The 18,445-nt window shown below is 47.1% G+C and overlaps 1 protein-coding gene across 4 annotated transcripts in view; it reads left to right on the top strand.

The window, feature by feature from the left end:
* Positions 1-227: 227 nt before the first annotated feature.
* Positions 228-18,445, top strand: part of ARMC9 (armadillo repeat containing 9) — a 188,728-nt gene continuing 170,510 nt past the window's right edge. For 3 of the 4 annotated variants that reach the window (XM_010362003.2, XM_030916895.1, XM_030916896.1), the window contains exons 1-4: positions 228-361; positions 8,118-8,209; positions 10,868-10,993; positions 17,845-18,015. In XM_010362003.2, coding sequence (XP_010360305.2) covers positions 8,159-8,209; positions 10,868-10,993; positions 17,845-18,015 — 348 coding nt within the window. In that variant the 5' untranslated portion in view covers positions 228-361; positions 8,118-8,158. Of the gene's footprint in view, positions 605-8,117; positions 8,210-10,867; positions 10,994-17,844; positions 18,016-18,445 lie in introns of all 4 variants that reach the window. The other variant, XM_030916894.1, reaches the window with a different exon arrangement.

Genomic DNA, 18,445 nt, shown 5'->3' with positions numbered 1-18,445 from the left:
CAAGCTCCTTGAGGCAAGGGGTTGAGCCTGCTCCGGCTCATCCCCAGAGCCGGCACAGTGACTGGCGTAACGAAGGGGAAATGAACGAATGAATGAACGAACGAACAAAAGTGGAGTGGTGGAGGGGACCGCACGAGACGTAAACGGCGGCCACTGCTGGGCTGTGGACCCTCACTTCCGGCGCCAGGAAGTTTCGGGGTCGCCCACCTTCCCTCCCAGGCTGCTCCGCGCCAGCAGCGCTCCGCGCGATTGGCTGCGCAGCCCCACGTGATGCCGGGGTGGCGGCAGCGGTTGCCCGGGTGACGGCTGCCGAGGTGGCGGCAGGGCTGGGTGAGCGCGAGTGTCCGCGGCCGAGCAGCAGGTAAGTGCGTCCCCGGATGCAGCCGGGTCACCCTCAGCCCGCCGTCCTGGTGCTAGGAGGAGCAGCGGTGGGGTTGGAGGGCCGAGGCTCTGCGGACCTCTTGTTCCGAGGAATACCCCGACGCGCCCGCTCCGCCGCCGCCGGATGCTACCACTTCTCGCCTGCGGTCCAGGGATCTTTCTCCGGTGAGGGCCGAGGCGGCCTCTTGGACATCCCAAGCAAGGACGGGCGCAGCTGCTTCCCGCAAGTACTCCCTGATCTTTGCTGCAGCAGTAGTCCCTGATCTTTGCTGCAGTGGGGCAGACTTGGAGGGGGACCCCCAACCCCTCTAGCTGGTGGTGGCGGTGCGAGCGGGTTACCCGGGGTTTAGATCTCCCTCATAATCTCCATCTGCTAGCCACGTTCCTCAGGCACCCAGGTGAAGTTGATTCCACCTAATCTAAGGAAAAACAGGATGCGTGCTATGCAGATTCGGCTTCCATACAAATCCCGTAATCCCACCCGTTTGTAGGCCCCGAATCTTTATTATACAGGAATTCAAAAGCTGCCACTGCAGTCCCCAAGTGTGACTGGAAAAGTTTTTCTTAGTTTCTGCATGGAGGAGAGCAGTGGTTCTCAAACTTGAGAGTGTGTAAAAGTCACCCAGGGAGCTTGTTTAAAAGGCAGATTTCTGGGCATGGTGCCTGCCGTGGTGTTCAGTAAGACCAGGGTGGAGGCAGGAATTTTCATTTGCACAAGGGTGCCCAACTGATTCTTATTTAGGTGGTCCAGACTTTGGGGAAATACTGTGTCATGGTTCATATTAGCCACTTAGTCACTTACTGTGGCTGTAGGGAGTGTGTCAGACTTCACGAGCCTCGAATTGCCTCATCTGGAATGGGAAAATATAAACTACATTCACCTCTCAGGTTTACTATGAAGATTAAATGTAAGCATTTTGCACATTGCCTGGCATACAATATACCCTCAATAAATGATACCTATTATGATATGAAAGTTTAGAGAAAATTCTGTAATTTCTTTTTCTTTTTTATGAGATGGAGTCTTTCTCTGTTGCTCAGGTTGGAGTGGAGTGGCGCAATCTCGGCTCACTGCAACCTCCACCTCCTGGGTTCAAGCGATTCTCTTGCCTCTGCCTCCCTAGTAGCTGGGATTACAGGTGCACATGCCACCACGCCTGGCTAATTTTTGTATTTTTAGTAGAGATGGGGTTTTACCATGCTGATCAGGCTGGTCTTGAACTCCTGACCTCAGGTGATCCACCTGCCTCGGCCTCCCAAAGTGTTGGGATTACAGGTGTGAGCCACTACGCCCAGCCAATTCTGTAATTTCTAAGAATGTCAGAGTAGTAGGATACCCAGCAGCACTCACGTTCAATGACAGTTGATCACAGCAGATGCTATTTAAATGGCTTACGGAGGACTACTCTAAGGAGGTGATGTTTATTAGGCACAGTGGTTAACCAGGTGAAGAGAGGGAAAAGTGTTGTAGGCGGAGAGAGTAATTTGTGCAAAGGCCTTGAGGTTGGAAGGAGCTCAAATTCTCACAAACTCACTTTTCCTGTTCCAGGGCCTTTAAAATGCCATCCCCTCAGCTCAGGCTTCATTTATTCATCATATGCCTTGAGTACCTTTCTTGCTTACGAGGCACTCTGTTAGGTTCTGGGGATACGAAATTTAAATACAGCTCCCTGTCTTTATGAACAAGTTTTAAGAAGTGCCAGGCACAGTGGCTCATGCCCATAATCCCAACACTTTGGGTGGGCGAATCACCTGAGGTCAGGAGTTCAAGACTAGCCTGGCCAACATGGTGAAACCCCATCACTACTAAAATAATACAAAAATTAGGCCAGGTGTGGTGACTCACACCTGTAATCCCAGCACTTTGGGAGGCTGAGGCAGGTGGATCACCTGAGGTCAGGAGTTCAAGACCAGACTGGCCAATGTGGCGAAACCCTGTCTCTACTAAAAATACAAAAATTGCTGGGCGTTGGTGGCGGGTGCCTGTAATCCCATATACTCGGGAGGCTGAGGCAGGAGACTCACTTAAACCTGGAAAGCAGAGGTTGCAGTGAGCCGAGATTGCGCCTTTGTACTCCAGCCTGGGCGACAAAAGTGAAACTCCGTCTCAACAACAACAACAAAAAGTTAGCTGGGCGTCATGGCGCATGCCTGTAACCCCAGCTACTTGGGAGGCTGAGGTGGGAGAATCACTTGAACCTGGGAGCTGGAGGTTGCAGTGAGCCGAGATCCCGCCACCGCACTCCAGCCTGGGCAACAGAGCTAAACTCCGTCTCAAAAAATAAATAAATAAACAAAATAAAAATATAAAAAAATTCTTGGTAGGGAAAGAAGGGAGGGGTTGTTCATGGAAGACTTCTTGAAGGGGGTTAAGTCTGGCTTTGCTTGGAATCATGAGTCATGTTTACCTGGGGTTCAGGACATACATCAACCATAGGCTTAGGATCCTGGAAGAGCTTGTTACGTGGGGAAATGGCCAGGAGTTTGCTGTTGGCAGGGTCCAATGTGGGATTGGTGGAAGGGAGCAAGGAGCGGGAGAAGGTAGGGGGAAGGTGGATGGATTTGAGGTATAGGTCCAGAGAAAGGCTGGAGAGGTGGGTGTCCTCCAACAGCAACTGCCTTCTTCTGTCCCCTTTTGCATCTGGCAGGGCTGGTGTGGTGCATGGGGAGGTGTCCTGCCTGCTCCTCATTGCTGCTTCCAGATCACAACCCACTCCTTCACAAACCCCAGCTCCTTTGAAGCACATGGCAGACACTGTACCCTTTGCCAGCCCTCCCTGCGGCAGCCACTTCCCAGGGCAAGTCTCTACAGTTCCCTTGGAGCCTCTAGCACCTGGCTGGCTGCCTATCCCTTCATCTCTTTTACTTCACTTTTGGGGGTTTCCACATCCTGGCCCCTCCGGTTTCTTCATCCTCCTGACTTGCAGGCATCTCTTTCCTCCATCCTCCTCATCCACCCACTCCCTTGGTTGAGAGCTTTTTAGTACTAGTCACCTTCGAATTCTTGTCTTCAGGCATCTGTCCCACTCTCTGCCCACTCCTTTCCATCTTTCATGCTCACTGGAATGTGGCTCCTTCAGCAGGCCTCGCACCTCACCGCTTCCTCTGCCCTGCAGCCGCCTTTTGTGTGTTCCCCTCCCCCATTCTTAACCTGATTGGTTCCAGTGTCCCATCATGGTTGTACTGTTTCCCCTTTCCTCTCTCTTCTAGAAGAACCTCTCGCATTGGTTAACCAAACTCAGATAGCTGAAAGTGCCTGGAGAAGAGCTGCAAAACTGTGCAGACTGATTCTATTTTAGATTCCAGTACAGAGATCTTAAGTGGACTCTACTACCAGCAACCCTGCCGTGTTGCTGTAGTTACTTTGGTTCCCACCCTCGCTTCTTTTCAAACTGTCACCTTGCTTCTTACTTGCAGCTGATGACCTTGTTTCTTTCTTTTCTTTTTTTTTGGGGATGGAGTCTCGCTCTGTTGCCCAGGCTGGAGTGCAATGGTGTGATCTCAGCTCACTGCAACCTCCACTTCCCGGGTTCAAGTGATTCTCCTGCCTCAGCTTCCAGAGTAGCTGAGATTACAGGCACCCGCCACCACGCCCGGCTAATTTTTGTATTTTTAGTAGAGATGGGGTTTCACCATGCTGGCCAGGCTGGTCTCAAACTCCCAACCTCAGGCGATCCGCCTGCCTTGGCCTCCCAAAGTGCTGGGATTACAGGTGTGAGCCACTACACCTTATTTCTTGTTTCACTTCCTTTTTTTTTTTTTTGAAACCGGGTCTTACTTTGTCACCTACGCTGGAGTGCCGTGGCATGATCCCAGCTCACTACAGCCTCGACCTCCCTGGTTCAAGTGATCCTCCTGCCTCAGCCACCCCAGTAGCTGGGATTACAGGCATGCACCACTGCGCCTGGCTCATGTTTGTATTTCTGTAGACATGAGGTTTCGCCACATTGCCCAGGCTGGTCTCGAGCTCATGAGCTCAGGTGATCTGCCTGTCTTGGTATCCCAAAGTGCTAGAATTACAGGTGTGAGCCACTGCACCCAGCCTGTTTCATTTCTAATCACTAAATCTGTGTCTTTGCTCAGCACCCGTATTCTCTGCTATCCCTGTGAATGCCGTTCCTGCTTCTCCCTTAAACTCCAGGCTCATGTATCTCTAAGAATTAAAGAAAGAGGAGAGAAACACGAAGGGTGACTCGACAGTCAACAGGTTTGTTTCTTGGGTACCTGCCAAACTTCACCCTCTTACAAGGGGCCTCAGTATAACAGTGGGCCCTAGTAAGGACATTCTGTTCCCTTCAGGTCTACTAAGGGAAGCTAAAAGGAGACTTGGCGGGGTATGCCTCCAGCTGCAGAAAGATGCATGGGAACAGACAGACAACTCTCCCTCCCAGATAAGCACAACAAAGAGACAGAAGCAGTCCAAGCCTCTGATAAACTCTCCCACCCTGAATCCTTAAAAACTCTTAGTCTGTAAGAGAGTGTGGCTCTGACCTAACTCGGTTGGAAGTCCCTCCCAGGTTTGAAATAAACCTGTTGACTGTTGAGTGACCCTTCGTGTTTCTCTCCTCTCTCCTCTTTCTTTAGTTCTTATAATACCCACTGACCATTTCGGAACCTCCACTGGAATGTCTAACTGGCAGCTCAGACTTACAGCCAAAACAGAGCTCTTGGTTTGACCTCAAAACACTCCTTCCCCATGTTTTCATTGACTCATGAAATGACATACTATTCGGCCAGCTGCTCAGATCCCAGGGTTCTTCCTTCCCTTCTTCCCCTCATGTCCCACAACCAGCCCATCTGCAGACTGTGCCTCTTCTGCCTTTTCCATCTGAACTCACAACACTCATGGCCCCTCTTCCTTATCCAAATGACGCTCATGGCTGACATGGCCTGAGCGGTACTCGTCTCCCTCTTCCCACTCCCCTCCAGTCTTCTCTGCAGAACAGGCAACATGCATATTAAAAAATGGACATCAGCAGCCGGGCTTGGTGGCTCACCCCTGTAATCCCAGCACTTTGGGAGGCAGAGGAGGAAGGATTGAGCCCAGGAGTTCAAGACCAGCCTGGGCAATGGTGAAACCCTGTCTCTGAAAAAACTAAGGCTGGGCACGGTGGCTCACGCCTGTAATCCCAGCACTTTGGGAGGCAGAGGAGGGAGGATTGAGCCGAGGAGTTCAAGACCAGCCTGGGCAATGGTGAAACCCTGTCTCTGAAAAAACTAAGGCTGGACACGGTGGCTCACGCCTGTAATCCCAGCACTTTGGGAGGCTGAGGCAGGTAGATCACATGAGGTCAGGAGTTCAAGACTAGCCTGGCCAACATGGTGAAACCCCATCTCTACTAAAAATACAAAAATTAACCAGGCATGGTGGTAGGCACCTGTAATCTCAGCTACTCGGGAGGCTGAGGCAGGAGAATTGCTGGAACCCGGGAGGCGGAGGTTGCAGTGAGCCGAGATTGTGTCATTGTACTCCAGCCCAGGCAACAACAGTGAGACTCTGTCTCAAAAACAAAAACTAACAACAACAACAACAAAAAACCTCACCAAAAACCAAACAAAAAAACCAGAAAACAAATTACTGGGGCATAGCAGCACACTCTGTAGGCGCAGCTACCCGGGAGGCTGACGTGGGAAGATTGCTTGAGCCCAGGAGTTTGAGGCTGCAGTGAGCTATGATCATGTCAGTGCACTCTAGCCTGGGCAACAGAGGGAACTCTGTCTCAGGAAAAAAAAAAACAAAAAAAAAAAACAGATGGTGTCAGTGTCCTCCTCCATATTCTCTCTGAGCCTCCTGTTACTCTCAGCCTAATGTCCAAGCCACTTACCAGCTCTGCAAGGCCCACCTGACCTGGCCTCGGCCCCCCATTGCCTGCTGCTCTCTGCCTCATCTCTAGCTACATCCCAATACCCCAAGACTGCAGAGGTCTGTGGCCTGTGACCTAGCAAAGCCCTCTTCCCCAGATCCAAGCGCTCAATCTTTGCTGAAATGTCACATTCCCAGTGAGGCCGCCAACCACTCTATCTAAAATAACCCCGTACCCGTCTCCTTTAGGCTCTGTCCCTTTCCTTGCACTGTTTTCTTCATGTCTGGAATTAATTTCCACTCCGTCCGTGTTTTTGAGCCCGTACTGTGTACCAGGCACTGGTCTAGGCACTGGGGATGCCAGGGGAACACCTGTCAGGTGCTGTTGAGAAGAATCAAGCAGGAGAAAGGGCTGAGAGGTGATGGGCCGACCTCTTAGAAAGGGTGGTCAGGGCAAGACTGAGAAGGTGACAGTTAAGCAGAGACCTGAATGAGACGTGAATATCTGAAGGAAGGGCAGTGAGCCAGAGTTAACGAGGGCAGGCGTGTGCTTTGGGTGTTCAGTGGGTGTACACAGGAAGCACCCAGTGGCCATTGTGGCTCAGCTTTACAGAACCCATGGGAGTGTGTCAGAGGCCACGTTGTCTAGGGCTTTGGGAGTTGGGCCCAAGGAGTCTCGCCTTCATCTGGAGGGTGGTGGAACCACAGGAGGGTCCCAAGCAGGAAGAGAATGCTCATTGTTAAAAGTGTAGAAATTGGATTGGAGTGGAGAGAGAGGGGATGGGGAGGCACTGCCAGAAAAATGTAAGGTTACAGACTGAGAAGAGATCTGACTGGGTGTGGTGGCTCATGCCTATAATCCCAGCACTTTGGGAGGCCAAGGCTGGAGGATTGCATTACCCAGGAGTTTGGCAGCTTAGTAAGACCCTGTCTCTACTTTAAAAAAAAAAAAAAAATTACCTGGGTATGGTGGGATGCACCTATAGTCCTAGCCACTGGGGAGGCTGAGGAGGGAGGATCGCGTTAGCCCGGGAGTTTTAGCTTGCAGTGAGCTATGATCGCACCATTGCACTCCAGCCTGGGCAACGGAGTGCGATCCTATCTCAAAAAAAAAAAAAAAAAAATGGAAGAGTTCTGATATATTCTGAATTTTATAGATGAAAAAAGGCTCTGCATTTCAGTGATTTGGCCCAGATCGGGTGCCAGTAATTGGCATGGTTAGCATTAGAGTCCAGACTTTTTAATTCCTCTGGGGTTACAGGCAACTGGTTTGGGCTGAGCCTGGGGTGTGGGCCGTGGGGAATGACTGCTTTGGGTACACCTCGAGGGAGGGCTGGTAGAAGGAGTAGGAAGAGTTTCTTTTGACTTTAGCCATTGTATTTCCTAGTGCTGCTGAACAAATGACCATAACCTGAGTGGTGTAAAGCAAAAAAGATTTATTATCTTCTAGTTCTGGAGGTCAGAAGTCTGAAATGGCTCTTACTGAGCTAAAGCCACGGTGTCTGCAGGGCTTGATCATTTCTGGATGCTCTGGGAGGATCTGTTCCTTGCCTTATGCAGCTTCTAGAGGCTACCTACCCTCCTTGGCTTATGCCACTTTCACCCCTTTAAAGCCTGCAGTGGCTGTTGTCTTTCTCACACCTCATCATCCTGACACTGACGCTCTTGCCTCCGTCTGCCCCCCTCCCTCTGCTGTGACTACCTTGGGCCCACCTGGGTAATCCAGGATCATCCCCCAGTTTAAAGGTCAGCTGATGAGCAACCTTAATTCCATCTGCGCCTTAATTCCCCCTTGCTGTGTAACCTCACGTATTCACAGATTCTGGGGATTGGGACATGAATGTCTTGGGGGCCATTATTCTGCTCACCACAACCACCTTTTTGTGGTTTCACAGGTGGTTGAAATGAAAGCTCTTATATTTTTGCCTTCTAGAGATTTTTGCTGTGAGAATTAATTACCAGTAACAGTTCAATATGGGGGACATTCTGGCTCATGAATCTGAATTACTTGGACTAGTGAGAGAGGTAGGTATATTATACAAAACAGAGGTCACAGAGAAACATCTTGAAAACTTGTGTTTTAAAATGCAACCAACTGTTTAGTGCCTTGTAGTGTTTCTTCTATTGTTATGTTGGAGCTATTTTTCTATTATATAATATTCCATGCATTTACATTTTGTTTTTATAACTAAACAGATCTTAAAGTCACTTAAAAAGTCCCTTGAAAGAAAATTATATAAACAATACATGTCCATGGTAAAAGATTCAAGCACTACAGAAGTATAAAAAGGAAATTTCCCTCCCAGACTTTTTTCTATGAATAGTAAAAATATGTTCATATGCCTGTAGTTTGTTTTACAGAATGGGATGATACATTGTTCTGTAGCTTGCTTTTTATCTGCCAACAATAATATAGCATGAACATCTGCCTATGATCTGCCCTAGACATTTGAATGCCATAGAGTGTTTCACTGAGTAAATGCATCATAATTTTTTTAACTCATTGTCTGGTACTGGCCTAGGTTTCCTACACTAAAAGCTTTGACAAGTAGGGCCCAGGCCTTAAACTTTCTGGTGCTGAAGAAATGGTTGGTGCTTGCTGCTGCTTAACTGTGTGAGTAACCATCTGCAGGTTGCGAGAGCTGTGGGCCTGGAGCAAGGATGAGGCATCCACCATGCAAATCCAGATTTGGAATTTGGTGGTGTGATGGTGAATATATATATATATATATATATTTTTTTTTAATTTACATTAAACATTTTTTTTAGAGACAAGGTCTTGTTCTGTCACCTAGGCTGGAGTGCAGTGGTGTGATCATGGTTCACTGTAGCCTTGAACTCCTGGGCTCAAGCAATCTGCCTGTCTCAGCCTCCCAGGTAGCTGAGACTACAGGTGTGCACGACCATGCTCAGCTAGGTTTTATTTTATTTTTTTTTTTTTTTTTTTTTTTTTTTTTTTTTTTGAGACGGAGTCTCGCTCTGTCGCCCAGGCTGGAGTGCAGTGGCCGGATCTCAGCTCACTGCAAGCTCCGCCTCCCGGGTTTACGCCATTCTCCTGCCTCAGCCTCCCAAGTAGCTGGGACTACAGGCACCCGCCAACTCGCCCGGCTAGTTTTTTGTATTTTTTAGTAGAGACGGGGTTTCGCCGTGTTAGCCAGGATGGTCTCGATCTCCTGACCTCGCGATCCACCCATCTCGGCCTCCCAAAGTGCTGGGATTACAGGCTTGAGCCACCGCGCCCGGCCGGTTTTATTTTAATTTTTGTAGAGATAGGATCTCATTCTGTTGTCCAAGCTGGTCTTGAACTCTTGGCTTCAAGCAATCCTCCTGCCTCAGCCTCCCAAAGTTCTGGGATTGCAGACATGAGCCACTGCACCCTACCTGTATAACACATTTTCTTTTAAAAATTTATTTATCTGAGATGGTGTCTCGCTTTGTTGCCCAGGCTGGTCTCGAAGTCCTGGGCTCAAGCAATCCTACCTCGGCCTCCCAAAGTTTTGGGATTACAGGCATGAGCCATGCCACCTGGCCTATAGCGCATTTTCTTTTCTGTTCTTTTTTTTTTTTTTTTGAGACAAGAGTCTCGCTCTGTTGCCCAGGCTGGAGTACAATGGCACGATCTCGGCCCACTGCAACCTCTGCCTCCTGGGTTCAAGCGATTCTCCTGCCTCAACCTCCCAAGCAGCTGGGATTACAGGCCCCCACCACCACGTCCAGCTAATTTTTGTGTTTTTATTAGAGACGGGGTTTCACCATATTGGTCAGGCTGGTCTCGAACTTCTGACCTTGTGCTCTGCCCACCTCGGCCTCCCAAAGTGCTGGGATTACAGGCGTGAGCCACCGCACCTGACACCACTTTTTCTTTATCCATTCATCTATTGATAGACACCTAGATCATTTCCATATCTTGGCTATTATGAATAATGCTGCAATGAGCATGCGGATGCAGATATCTCTTTGAAATACTGATTTTATTTCCTTTCTATCTATACCCAGAAATGAAATTGCTGGATCATCTGGTAGTTCTGTTTTTGTTTGTGTGTGTGTTTTGAGATGGAGTCTTACTCTGTCACCAGGCTGGAGTGCAGTGGTGTGATCTCGGCTCACTGCAAGCTCTGCCTCCCAGGTTCAGGTAGTTCTCCTGCCTCAGCCTCCTGAGTAGCTGGGACTACAGGCACGCACCACTGCGCCCGGCTAATTTTTGTATTTTTAGTAGAGATGGGGTTTCACCATGTTGGTCAGGCTGATCTCGAACTCCTGACCTTGTGATCTGCCTACCTCAGCCTCCCAAAGTGCTGGGATTATAGGCGTGGGCCACTGCTCCCGGCTGGTAGTTCTATTTTTATTTTTTTTGAGGAACCTCCATACAGTTTTCTATGATGGCTGTACCAATTTACAATCTCACGAATAGTATGCAAGTGTTTCCTTTTCTCCACATCATTGCCAACACTTTTTATCTTTTGTCTTTTTTGTAATAGCCATTCTGACGGGTGTGAGGGAATTGTGTCTGTGTGGTTTTGATTTGCATTTCTCTGATTGTTAGTGATGTTAAGCACCTTTTCAGGTATCTGCTGGTCCTTTTAATGTCTTCTTTGGATAAATATCTATTCAGATCCTTTGGCTGTTTTTAAATTAGATTATTTGTTTGTTTTGCTGTTTAATTGAATTATTTATTTTTTATAGTATTTAGATTTTGCTGAATTTGAAGACACCTTGAAAGCATTTTCAAAAGAATGCAAAATAAAAGGAAAACCATTGTGTAAAACAGTAGGTGGATCTTTCAGAGACTCCAAATCATTGACAATTCAGGTAATATTTTGCTTATTTTTCATCCCTGTAGATAATTCAAGATGCTCCCAACTTGTGGAAAATGCTGCCATTGGATAGTGCTGGAATAGTTTTTGAGCACTTGCTCAGAGTTACTTTAGATTGCACAAGTGTTTATAGATGAACTAATAATGTCATTTTAAATCTCTGTACCGTCCCTAGGAAATGTGTAGCCATATACGATCTTTCACAAACGTTTCTTGGGAAGAAGGAAAAGAAGAAACATGCAGTGTTTAGGAACTGAGACAATTGTAGCCTTCCTGCTGAGGAGTTTCAGGTTATTAATTCTAGGCACTGGGGATCCAACAGCGAACAAACGAAATCCGGCCCCTGCCAGTACAGCATTTGCATTCTAGCCTGGGGAGGTTGGAGGGAACAGGGAGCAAGAGTGAGACTGACGAGGTGGGTCTGTGAAAGGAAGTCTGAGCAACTCTGTGAATACCAGTGGGCTGCAGGGGAGGTTATACAGACCTCAACTCTCAGGGTTGGCAGGGAACTTAAAAATCCTTGGCTGAGCATGGTGGCTGACTCCTGTAATCCCAGCACTTTGGGAGGCCGAGGCAGAAGGATCGCATAAGCCCAGGAGTTCAAGACCAGCCTGTGCAACACAGTAGTACCTCGTTTCTTTTTCTTTTTATTTGAGATGGAATCTCTCACTCTGTAGCCCAGGCTGGAGTACAGTGGTGCAATCTTGGCTCATCACAACCTCCGCCGCCTGGATTCAAGCAATACTCCTGCCTCACCCTCCCTAGTAGCTGGGATTACAGGCAGATGCCACTGTATCTGGCTGATTTTTGTATTTTTAGTAGAAATGGGGTTTCACTATGTTGGCCAGGCTGGTCTCGAACTCCTGACCTCAAGTGATCCTCCCGCCTTGGCCTCCCAAAAATGCTGGGATTACAGATATGAGCCACCACACCCAGCCGGAACCTCGTTTCTATAAAAGATAAAAAATTGGCCAAGCGTGGTGGCATGCACCTGTAGTCGTAGCTGCTTAGTTGCCTGAGGTAGGAGGATCACTTGAGCCCAGGAAATCAAGGCTGCGTTGAGCCATGATCATACTGCTGCACTCCAGCTGTAGTGACAGAGTAAGACCCTGTCTCCAAAAAAAAAAAAAGTCATTATTTTAACCGTTATTTGATGTCTTGATCTCATTTGTAATATGCCAGATAAGTAATCAGTTCACCTAGAATATTTCCATTGACCATTTCCTGAGACAGCATGTTTCACCTTTGGATGATTTTATTTATTTATTTATTTATTTATTTATTTATTTATTTATTTATTTATTTGAGACAGAGTTGCGCTCTGTTGCCCAGGCTGGAGTGCAGTGGCAGGATCTCGGCTTACTACAACCTCTGCCTCCTGAGTTCAAGCGATTCTCCTGCCTCAGCCTCCCAAGTAGCTGGGATTACAGGCACACACCATCATGCCAGGCTAGTTTTAGTATTTTTAGTGGAGATAGGGTTTTGCCATGTTGGCCAGTCTGGTCTCAAACACCTGACCTCCGGTGAGCCACCTGCCTCAGCCATCCAAAGTGCTGGGATTACAGATGCGAGCCATCATGCCTGGTCTATTTTATTCTTTTTTTTTTTTTTTTTTTTTTTTTTTTTGAGACGGAGTCTGGCTCTGTCGCCCAGGCTGGAGTACAGTGGCCGGATCTCAGCTCACTGCAAGCTCCGCCTCCTGGGCTTTCGCCATTCTCCTGCCTCAGCCTCCCGAGTAGCTGGGACTACAGGCGCCTGCCACCTCGCCCAGCTAGGTTTTTGTATTTTTTAGTAGAGACAGGGTTTCACCGTGTTAGCCAGGATGGTCTCCATCCCCTGACCTCATGATCTGCCCGTCTCAGCCTCCCAAAGTGCTGGGATTACAGGCTTGAGCCACCGCGCCCGGCCTATTTTATTCTTATAATTAAAAAAAAAAAAAAAGTTATGTGGAGACAGAGTCTTGCTTCCCAGGCTGGTCTCAAACTCCCAATCTCAAGTGATCCTCTTGCCTCAGCCTCCCAAAGCACTGGGATTATAGGCATGAGCCACTGAACCTGGCCTTATTACTTTAACAGATTTTTAAATTTTAACATATCTACTTCCAGAAATAATTTGAGGCTTGGCCTGCAAGCCCCTTGAGTAGCCGGAGTTCAGGTGGCAGCCACCTCTGGTTTTCTCCTAGTACTTGACTCCCTAGTGGCCTGGCATGGGCACTGTTGAGAGAGGGGCACTTTTGAAGTGGCCTGTGGAGCTCAAGGCAGGGCTGAACCCTCTGCCTGCTCCCCTTCAGGCCTCAGGCCCCTGGATGCTGAGCTGCTGCTGCTTTCTGTCAACACAGACTCTTCTGTGGATGCTACAGGAGCCAGACCTCCCTGGCACCCCCTACCCCAGAGAGAGATATGTTCAGAACATAAAAGAATACAGTCATTATTGGAGGCGAAAACAGGTTCTTAGAGTGAAGTGTGTTCCTCGGGGAATCAGCTTCACTCCCCAGCACCTGGCTTCCCTGGTTCTTTCTGGATGAAAAAAAGACCTTTACCCTACACGTGGGAAGTGTATGTGAGCATCTGTTAATTAAAGCTACCATTTGAGAGGAATGTAGCAAATCCTCAATACCTAACTAGCAGAACAGTGAGAATCTTTTGTGGAATTCACACGTGACCGGATTGTGTGATGATACAGGGTAAGGCCGACAGGCCCTGTGTCGTGAAGCTTCTTTGCTTATCGGGGCCCTCCAGAGGCGGCTGCTGTACACTTTTCCAGCTGGGTTCCCGTCGCATTTCAGCTCCAGCTGCATCTGCGAACACTCAAATGTCAGAGGTCTTTTTTAAAAAATTTGATTAAAGATAACATAGAATGTATCATCTTAACTATTCTTACGTGTACAGTTCAGTAGTGTTAAATGTGTTCATGTTGTTGTGAAACAGATCTCTAGAATTTTTCATCTTACAAACATGAAACTCTCCCCATTGAACAGCTCTCCCTTTATCCTCCCCCTAGGCCTTGGCAGCCACTATTCTTAACTTTCTGTCTATGAATTGGCTACTTTAGATATGTCCTATAAATGGAATTATACAGCATTCGTCTTTCTGTAATGGGCTTATTTCACCCAGCATAATGTCATCAAAGTTCATCCATGTTGCAGTATATGACAAGATTTCCTTTCCTTTTAAAGGCTGAATGATATTCTCTGATATCTATTCACACCCCCCACAGCTTGTTTTTCTTCTGTTGCTGGCCACTCGGGTTGCTTCCGCCTCTTGGGTATTAAGAATAATGCTGTTAGGGCCGGGCGCGGTGGCTCACGCCTGTAATCCCAGCACTTTAGGAGGCCGAGGTGGGCAGATCACCTGAGGTCAGGAGTTCAAGACCAGCCTGGTGAAACCCCATCGCTACCAAAAAAAAAAAAAAAAGAATACAAAGTTAGCCAGGCGTGGTGGCCGGCGCCTGTAGTCCCAGCTACTCGGGAGGCTGAGGCAAGAGAATAGCTTGAACCCGGGAGACGGAGGTTGCAGTGAGCCAAGATTGCACCATTGCCCTCCAACCTGGGGGACAAGAGCGAGACTTCTTCTCAAAAAAAAAAAAAAAAAAAATAGCGCTGCAGTGAACGTGGGTGTGCAAGTATCTCTTTAAGGCCTTGCTTTCTGTTCTTTTGGATGTATACCAGGAAGTATTGCTGGATCATATGGTAGCTCTATTTTTAATTTTTTGAGGAATTGCCAAGCTGTTTTACAAAGTGGTTGTACCATTTTCCATTCCCACCAGCAGTACTTAAGCGTTCCAGTTTCTCTACTTCCTTGCCAATGCTTGTTATTTTCTCTCTGTGTGTTTTTAAAATATTAGCCATTTTGATGGGTTTGAAGTGATATCTTGTCATAGTTTTGATTTGTATTTCTTTGATGTCTTCAGGTTCATTTTTATATAACTTGAAAGACCTTGAACCTTTCTGATTGTCACAAACATTTCTTTTCTGCTCATCCAGTCAACAGCTGTGTTCCCTACTATGGTAGATTTCCCAAATGAAATGTCTGGTTTGAGTGAAGAAGAGTGGGGAAAAAAATTTAAAAAGAAGAAGAAAAAAATACATCTAGAACTGAGGTTTAGCAAAATATGCTAATTTTTAGTGGAACTCAAAAAATAGTGAGTTTCCCCCAGCAGTTTTATGTGTATAGTTCAGTAGTGTTAAGTATGTTTCCATTGTTGTGAGATGTAAGAAGCATGTGTGTTTACAAGTTACTATTGATGGTGTACACATTTTCTCATCTTGTTGATTCTGCTTTGATCATAGTTTATAGACCATCACTAATATTTTGTGACTGTAAGTTATAATAGTGGATTCTTTTATGTGTGGTATTATTTTAAGCTCAGGGACCATTTCCAGGTACAGAATATGAGTCATGAGTTAGGAAGGATGATAGAGGTGATTATGATGACAGCAAAGGTTTGTGGTTTCAGGTCTACAAATAGAGACCTTAGAACAAACTGTAGACGGGCCTTTTGACTTGTGGACTCTGCCAAGCCATGTTAAGAAAATACCTTTTCTCTAAGCCATAACATTTCACAAGAGTCTGCGCTCACCTCATCCACACAGTCAGAGAGCTCTTGGTCACCACGCTTCTCGTGGCAAGGCCTCCTCAGGAATGGTCACAGGGCTTGCTTGGGACCTTGGCAGAGGCAAGCATGGGGCTGAGCTTGGCCCCACAGCACTGCCCCGGGAGGATCTGTTCACCTTTGTGGCAGTCGTTAACAAGCATGCGGGTCTCTGGCCAGCTTCCCCAAATTCTTCCAAGAGGTGGCTGTATTCAGCTGCTTGTGCTTTGTTTTGGCAACCCCCACCCACAGGTGCTAACAGACTGTCCCTTGCCTGTGTCCAGGAGGAACAGAAGAGCCAGCCTTGAGGAGGTAGATGCTCATTGTAGGGCTTATTAGAAAAATTCTGAGTTTACTTGAAATGTAACTGGCACCTTCCAGCATAAGGCAGTATTCAGAGACAGTTCTTGATCACATGACATAGTGAACATTTTTGTAATATTCAGATTTGAGGATTCCTTACCAATCAACATCTTTGACATATGTGTAACCAAACACTGTTACATTATTTGTTCTCTATACATTTCCATTTTAAGTTAGAAAATTTGCTTATAAACAGATAAAACAAGTAATTTTTAAAAATGACAATTACGCAGGAAAATTATCTGTAAACTTTTTTCTTTTTTCTTTTTTTTTTTCTGAGACAGGGTCTCATTCTGTCTCTTAGGCTGAAATACAGTGGTGCAATCTCCGCTCACTGCAGCCTCTACCTCCAGGGCTCAGATGGTCCTTCCACCGCAGCCTCCTGGGTAGCTGGGACTACAGGCACATGACACCACGCCCAGCTAATTTTTGTATTTTTAGTAGAGGCAGGGTTTCACCATGTTGTCCAGGCTCGTCTTGAACTCTTGGGCTCAAATGATCTGCCTACCTTGACCTTCCAAAGTGCTGAGATTGCAAGTGTGAGCTACCATGCTCGGCCACGTAAATTCACTTTTTTTTTTTTTTTTGAGATGGAGTCTCGCTCTGTTGCCCAGGCTGGAGTGCAGTGGCACAATCTCGGCTCACTCCAACCTCTGCCTCCCGGGTTCAAGCAATTCTCCTGCCTCAGCCTCCGGAGTAGCTGGGATTACAGGCATGCACCACCATGCCCGGCTAGTTTTTGTATTTTTAGTAGAGACGGGGTTTCACCATGTTGGTTAGGCTGAACTCCTGACCTCATGATCCACGCGCCTTGGTCTCTCAAAGTGCTGGGATTACAGGTGTGAGCCACTGCACCCATGAGCTCATTTTTAAAAGTATAAAAGAACAAAGGCGAATAATGGTGATAAGTAACAATGGTATTGGGTGGGGAAGTGGGGATTCTGTAGAAAATCCAATCTCAGAAACACTGTTACAGCTGAGCATAAAATGTAAGTCCAAACATCTTGGGCATTCGATACAAAAAGAACAGTAGCAGCTGCATTGTTTTAGACTCTTAGGAAGTTCTTTCACTTCTGCCTTTTACTTAAATCCACAAAATTATGCCACAGGTATTTGTGACAGGTGAATTATCTTCCTTGTGAGACAGGTGACATGATAATTACCACCTCCTTTCTCCAGAATTCTTTCAACTAGTGCATGCTAAATCATGACGCTGTCGTTGTCCCAGGTCAAACGGCACTGAGCTGGTGCTCCTTCCTCCACCTCCAGCCTTCTCTGTCACTGCAGCTGCAGCTGGCAGGCATGGACAGTCACCTTATGGTATATTGGGGTCTATAGTGGCTTCCTTCAGCTCCATCTCAGCCTGGTGTGCTTCTAGCAGTGGGGCAAGTGGCAGTGCTATCGCCTAGGCCCAGGATTGACTGGGTCAGTGTGTGTGGGCTCCCGGCCACTCCAGGACGTGGAGCCATGCTGTCAGCAACCTTCTGTGCATGTGAGGTTTGTTCCTGGGAGGCCCGGCTAGACTCGGTCTGGATAGCTTTTGTCAGTTGCACGCTGTGGGTCAGCAGGTCCAAAGGGTGACTTCAGTATATTTACGTGTCCGTGAGTTCTCTGGCCCCAAGTCTTTGTTCTATGCCTGATTCTTTCTGTTTCAAAGACCTTAAATGTTTTTGTGTGTTCTTCATAGTGCCCAGATTAGATATTGCAAAGGTGTGGGAAACCAGGGTTGGTCTGCAGGAATTGCAGGCTCAGGAGCTTGAATCCTGTGGGATCTCTGTTTTTCTATCCTTTAACTCTGAAAAGGAGTATATGGGAAATCTGTGGTGTTGTGAGTTGTGAGAATTTTGGGTGTTGAAATTTACAACGAGGTGTAGTCTGATGTCTTCTCCACAGAAGGATCTTGTTGCTGCATTTGACGATGGAGACCAGAAGGTGTTCTTCAGTCTGTGGGAGGAGCACATTCCCAGTTCCGTCCGAGATGGGGACTCCTTTGCCCAGAAGCTGGAATTCTATCTCCACATCCATTTTGCCATCTATCTTCTGAAGCACTCTGTGGGGAGACCGGTGGGTTTACCTCGTGTTGCGGGTGGGTCTGAGTGGTGTGTTAAGGAACAGTGTTTGCTGTCATTGTCCACATGGGCGTGGATTTTATATGTGACTGTTCTGTTATATTGCTTACAAGGTACAGGAATCCTCTGTCCTGAGGAGTGATTTTCTACCATATTCCCAGCAGCTTATATTCTAATTTCTATGGAGATTTAATAATTTCTGTAATCAAAGCTATATTGTTTTCCTAAATACCTCAAGTTTTTGAAACCTCGTCAAAATTAAGTTTATTTGGCAATTTAGTATGTAGACATGTATGTCTAAGAGAATCCATATTTCAGCTGCATATTAGACCCTATATTAGAACATAAAATTATTTACGTATTTATTGTAGAGAAAGGGTCTTGCTATGTTGCACAGGCTGGTCTTGAACTCCTGGGCTCAAACA

Source organism: Rhinopithecus roxellana, chromosome 14, assembly GCF_007565055.1.
Source record: "Rhinopithecus roxellana isolate Shanxi Qingling chromosome 14, ASM756505v1, whole genome shotgun sequence".
In the NCBI taxonomy this organism is placed as follows: domain Eukaryota; kingdom Metazoa; phylum Chordata; class Mammalia; order Primates; family Cercopithecidae; genus Rhinopithecus; species Rhinopithecus roxellana.
The sequence above is the reverse complement of the archived record's forward strand: the minus strand, read 5'-3'. Positions and strand labels throughout refer to the sequence as shown.